This window comes from Pipistrellus hanaki (assembly GCF_964339955.1).
Source record: "Pipistrellus hanaki genome assembly, chromosome: 6".
In the NCBI taxonomy this organism is placed as follows: domain Eukaryota; kingdom Metazoa; phylum Chordata; class Mammalia; order Chiroptera; family Vespertilionidae; genus Pipistrellus; species Pipistrellus hanaki.
Window position 1 is genome coordinate 60,719,689 of NC_140508.1, and position 6,000 is coordinate 60,725,688.

General features: G+C 50.9%; 1 protein-coding gene across 7 annotated transcripts in view; it reads right to left on the bottom strand.

The window, feature by feature from the left end:
- PPP4R1 (protein phosphatase 4 regulatory subunit 1) overlaps nucleotides 1–2,239 on the bottom strand; it is a 55,815-nt gene extending 53,576 nt beyond the window's left edge. For 5 of the 7 annotated variants that reach the window (XM_084887755.1, XM_084887756.1, XM_084887754.1 and 2 more), the window contains exons 1-2: nucleotides 2,035–2,239; nucleotides 1,199–1,243 (exon numbers count right to left, since the gene is read on the bottom strand). In XM_084887755.1, coding sequence (XP_084743881.1) covers nucleotides 1,199–1,243; nucleotides 2,035–2,224 — 235 coding nt within the window. In that variant the 5' untranslated portion in view covers nucleotides 2,225–2,239. Of the gene's footprint in view, nucleotides 1–1,198; nucleotides 1,244–1,432; nucleotides 1,635–2,034 lie in introns of those variants that run through there. The other 2 variants (XM_084887757.1, XM_084887758.1) reach the window with 2 other exon arrangements.
- Between the last annotated feature and the right edge of the window lie 3,761 nt (nucleotides 2,240–6,000).

Here is a 6,000-nt window from a genome sequence, read left to right on the forward strand (position 1 = left end):
ATGGTGCAGTTACTTTACAAATAATCACTCTTTTTATGGAATCCTTCTAAATAGTGAATTCCCCTTAACTCACTCAAAAAAACAAAAACAAAAACCCAGGAATTTAAAAATTAAGCTTAATTTGGGCAAGGAAAACCAATAACAGACAATACTAAGGATTAATTCCACAGTATTTTTTTTTTTAAAAAAAAGAGCAATTTCAATCTGTAGCCACCTCTGAATTACTTAGATAGGCATTAATCAAAGGAAATCTCAGCATCTGGCGGGCTCTCCTCTCCAGACATCAGAAATCCTACCACCGTTATCGTTTCAACTCGGAACACATTCCAAAAAAAATCACCTTCGGATGCTAGAAAGGCCCATCGGATATGAACAGTTCCTTTCTGACACTATTCTGGAAACAATGTAAAAGTTGTGTGTGTGTGTTTTTTCCTTTTCTTAAACAAAAGAACCAACCGATTCTTTAAAAACTTCAAATCTCAAAGAAAAGCTGGAACCCTAATATTGAAGGCGGTCTGGGTACCCTTGCATGGAAGAAATTCAACCTCTAAACAGTCTATCCTGCCTGCCGAGGCCACACGACCTTCCAACCGTCTCTCATCCTCATACGGGGACCCGGGGCGGGGCGGGCACCGAGGAGCCCAAGTGCAACCACAGGTAAAAGCCCCCCCAAACCACCCGCCAGGGGGGCTGCCCGAGCGGGACCGGCTGCCCGCCCTGAACCCCGCGAGCAACTGGAAGGAAAAAAAAACACCTCCTTCATCAGCGCCTCTTCCTTCCTCCGGAGGGCCGCGGGGAGGGGCGCCCCCGGAAGGCACCCTGGGAACAACGCACACCCCGAATGAATCCCTATTTCAAATTTCTGCGGCTAGTTTCTCCTCCCAAAGCGGACCGCCGGGCGTGCCCGAGCCCCCGGGAGACCGAGCGGGGCGGGCGCCGGGGCAGAGCCCGAGCCGAAGCGCTCCCCGGGCACCTCTCCCCGCCACCCGGCGGCCCAGGGGCGCCCCGGGTCCTCCAGAAAGCGCAAGGCCCCCCGCAAACCGCGACCCCGGCCGGCCCAGGGCCACGCCTCGCCTCGCCCGCCCCCCGCCGCCGGGCCGGGCCGGGCCGGGCCCAGGCCGCCGCCCGCCCGCCCGCCCTTCCTCCCGGCCGCTCCCCGCGGGCCGCCGGCGACAGCGACCCGGGCGGGCGCACTCACATCCGTCCGCGTCCTCCTGCAGGTCCTCCTGGAGCAGCGAGAGGTCTGCGCCGGGGAGAGAAGAAAGGCCCGGTTAGCGCCCCGCCGGCCCCGGCGCGCCTCCCGGCCGCCCGCCCCCCGGCCCCGCGGCGCCTTCCCGCGCCGGCCTCGGCCCCACCACATGGGGCGGCGGCGGGCGGGCGGACGCGGGGAGGCGCCGCCGCCGCGCCGCCCGGAGACCTGGGGGCCACGTACCCGCCATCTTGTGGTCGCCCCCTCCTCCTCCTCCTCCTCCTCCTCCTCCTCCTCCTCCTCGGTCTCCCGGGGATCCGGGGCTACATGGAGCGGCGCGAGCCGGGGAGCCGGTGGACGCGCGCGGGAGGGGCGGCGAGGAGGAGGGCCGGGCCGGCGGCGGGGGCGCGCGCGCGGGGCGGGCCGAGGGCCCGGGCCCGGGCCGCGGGCGGAGCGGCTCCCGGACGGACGCCGGGGGTGGGCGGGCGCCGCGGGGCCTGGGCCTCGGAGCCCCGCCTCGCCCGTCCGCTCGCTCCGGGCGGCCGGCGCTCCCTCCTCCCGCCTCCCTCGCTCCCGGCCCGGCCCGGCGGCGGCGGCGGCGGCGCGCGCTCACACCCTGGGCCGGAGGCGCCCTCACGCCGAGCGGCGGCCGGAGCTGCCTCGGCTGCCGCCGGCCCCGGGAGCCTGCGGCTGGCGGGCCGGAGCCGGAGCCGGGCAGGAGCTCCCCCACCCCCGCCCCCCGCGGCCGACCCGCTTTATTGGGTCACTGCCTCGTCGGCAGCGGCCCTTCTCCGCGGGCGGCCGGGCGTTCGCGGCCCCGCGCCCCCTGCCCGGGCTGCACGTACGTCGGCGGCGGTCCGAGGCCTGGCGGAGGCCGAGGGTCCCACCCTCCGGGCGGAGGAAGCGCCGCCCCCCGCGCGCCCGGGCCGGTGGGGAGCGGCGGCGAACAAAGCCCGCGGCCCGGGCGCCCGGCCCCGGGGGGCCCGCGGCAGCCTCGGCCGGCCGCCCCGCCCGCCCCGCGCGCCGCAGGCTCATACGCAGGTGCGGGCTCAGCCGCGGACGCAGGTGATGATGACCCGGGCCCGGCTGATGGGGAACCGACAAAGCGGAAGCCCTCCAGCGAGCGGGCCTGGGTCCCGGTCTTTATCCCCCCGTTACTCAGCAGGCGGGTGGCCCATTGGTGAGAGGAAGGAGGATCGCTGCCTCTGGGGATGATCGGGGTGAAAGAAGAAGGCAGGGAACCTAGCACGGCACTGGATTTAGGTTAGGAGGTGCTCGGTGAGCGGTGCCTAGGATTGTGGTTTGTTTGTTTTTTCCCCCCTTAAAAGTAGTAGGTGCTCACCTGAATGCTGTATCTCACACATTTTATCATGTCCCCCCTTTTCACATGGGTGTGATTGATGAGCTCAAGCTCCTCCCGAGTACAGAGTGAGAGCTAAAACCTAGGCTTTCTGATTCCATTTTCACACTCTCCTATTTCTACCTCCAGTTCTGCTCTAGGCCTCCAATATGGTAATCTCTTGACGTGCAGGACAAAACAAGGACTTGTTTAATGAATACCACTTTGGGGGTTCTGGTCTCTTGAGCAGGAGAGGGTGATTCTAAGTAGTTCATCAGCTTGTTCCTTTTCTGCAGTGTGGCTTTGACCAATGACGGATCTGCCTAAGGAATCAGATCTCCCGAAGTTCACAATTCTGTGTAATAAAATGGATTCTGTATAGCTATTCCCAAAACTTCCCTCTCAGATATGGAACACATTGTATAAGAGTAATAAAGTTCTAAGAGTAATAAAGATTGGAATACAATCCATAATTCCAGGTATATGTCTAATTTTGTCAAATACAGAATAACTAGAAGCCCAGTGCACGAATTCGTGTATCGGTGGGGTGCCTTCGCCTTGCCTGTGGGAATCAGGAGGAAACAAGCTCTCCAACATCCCCTGAGGGGGTCCCAGATAGCAAGAGGGCGCAAGGCCAAGACCAAGGGACCTCACTCTTGCATGGTCAGGGCCAGGGAGGGATGCAAGAGGTTGGCCAGCTGGGGAAGGACCGTGGGAGAGCTCCAAGGCATGTCCGGCCCATCTTGCTCAGTCCCAATCGGCTGGATCCCAACAGCAAGCTAACCTACCGGTTGGAGGTTCTGATCCCAGGTGGTCAGTGTACATCATAGCAAGCGGTTGAGCAGCCTTAGCATACCATTAGCACAGTGGTCGGCAAACTCATTAGTCAACAGAGCCAAATATCAACAGTACGAGGATTGAAATTTCTTTTGAGAGCCAAATTTTTTAAACTTAAACTTCTTCTAACACCACTTCTTCGAAATAGACTGGGCCCAGGCCATGGTATTTTGTGGAAGAGCCACTCTCAAGGGACCAAAGAGCAGTATGTGGCTCGAGAGCCACGGTTAGCCAACCACGACATTAGCATATTACACTTTGATTGGTTGAACAGACAACCAGACACTTAGCATATTAGCCTTAATTATGTAGGATTAAAACTAAAGGCTAAAAACTGTCATCTATTTCTTCCCTTTCCTTGAAAAATGCCATTATATGAATTCTGCTGACACCAACTCTCAAAATGACAAGTTAGAAATTCACAAACTATCCACAGAAACGCGTTCCAATTGATTCAATCTGTGACAGTTTTGCTTATTGACACCTACCACTTTAGCAATTCTGGGTGGAAGGAGGGGGAAATAGAATTTAGCCCTTTACTCTAAAATTTAGAGTCTAAATGGTGATCTTTAAACAACACAGAATTTACCAAGTGCCAACTATTCTTCAGGTACTGGACATCCAAAGACAAAACTATCTGGATGATCTACTCAGTATAATTTTCAGTGATCATGATAAGTAAAGGTTGTGTACCAAATGCTAGTCTGGGGTACATAATGACTGTGGTAACTAGACCTCAATGAATTTTATCTCAGTATTTTCTGGATGGTGGCAAAGGAGGAGAGCCTGTATAACTTTGCCTGTATTGTTCAAAAGCTATGCATTTGGGTATCATCTTACCTCCATTATATGCCTCACTAGGTTCCTTTAGTCAAATGGTTTTAGATGTTTCAGTGGTTAAGCACAAATACTTATTTTTTACATTTAATTTTCTCTCCTTCTCTACCCCTTCCTCAAAATAAGATCAATGGTTTTTAAACCAGTATCCTATGAAATGTACTCCTTCCTCCTTATGAAAATTATATTTAAACAATAGCAATCATTAATCTATGTACCCTTACTCCAATTTCACCTACAGTCTAGCCCATGGATATCAGAAGCTGGGTGTAGTGGTCAGAACACAATACAATGTCTGAATTCTTAACCTGCTCTGTTCCTGGAAATAATGTCGCAAGAAAACTTTTTTAAAAGTATTTTCCAAATCTGTGTCTATTAAGGCCTGAATTTTTCAGAATAAGTCCTCTTCCAAATGATAGTGAAAACTTTCATTAGTAGCCAAGGAAACGTAAAAATTAACTAATTTGGTTCTTCAAACACAAACATAATAAATATCATGGGGGAAATATTGATGATAAACAAATCCTACCTGGCATTGCTTGATGCTACTCCATTTATTAATGTTTATATTGATAATGGATCCATTTACTTTTTTCTTCAGAATGACCATTCCTGAACCTGAAAGTACATAAAGGCAGATTATCAGTTATTGTTTTGAGTAATAAAAATGAATCAATCTGAAAATGAAGAAATTCAATAAAAATACTTTTTAAACAAAATTTTAACCTTTCAGCCTAGCTGGTGTGGCTGGGTTGAGCGTCAACCCAAGAACCAGGAGGTCATGGTTCAATTCAGGGCACATGTCTAAGTTGTGGGCTTGAACCCCAGTAGGGGGCATGCAAGAGGCAGCCATTGATGATTCTCATCATTGATGTTTCTATGTTTCTATCTCCTCCCTTCCTCTCTCTGAAATCAATAAAAACATTTTTTTTTTAAAAAGAAAACATTTTATTCACCTTGTTTTTCTATTCATTTTTTGATACAGGTTGATGGATGTCTCTCACAGAGTGTCATTCCCAAGTAAAAAGAACACATAGAGTTTTTTAAATTTATTTTTAATGTATTGCCAATCTCTTACTTGAACCCTCCTGTATACATTTTTGGTATATTTTATAAAGGGAAGTATTTGTGTGAAATTTGTCTTATCTTTCCTTCCTATGTGTTTTTTTTTAGTCCCTTTTAAAGCTCATGTCAAGATGACATTCCAAGCCCTAGCTAATTTAGCTCAGTGGATAGTGTCGATCTGCGGACTGAAGGGTCCCAGATTTGATTCCAGTCAAGGGCACATGCCCAGGTTGCCTGCTCAATCCCCAGGAGGGGGCATGCAGAAGGTAGCCAATCAATGATTCTCTCTCATCATTGATGTTCCTGTCTCCCTCTCCCTCTCTTCCTCTCTGAAATCAATAAAAAAATATTTTTAAAAAATTATTCTCTTTCATCATTGATGATTCTATTTCTCTCTCCCTCTCCCTTCATCTCTGAAATTAATACAAATATATTTTTAAATGTTAAAAAAATACAATAAATTAATAATGAACTATCTTTAATCCAAATAGATACACTATACTTTAGTGACTAAAGTATAAAAACAGTTGGAAAAAGAGGAATGTTAGAGGAAAAAGTAGGTACTCAATTATATTTTGTTTCTTCTAATAAAGTTAAAAAATAGATGACAAGAGAACATTTACAGGAAAACAATCCTATCTAATAAAGAGGGAATATACTAATTGACCATCACTCCTTCTCAAAGATGGCTGCACCCACAGCTGAGGCCAAATTCCCATAAGCAGCCTTAAGG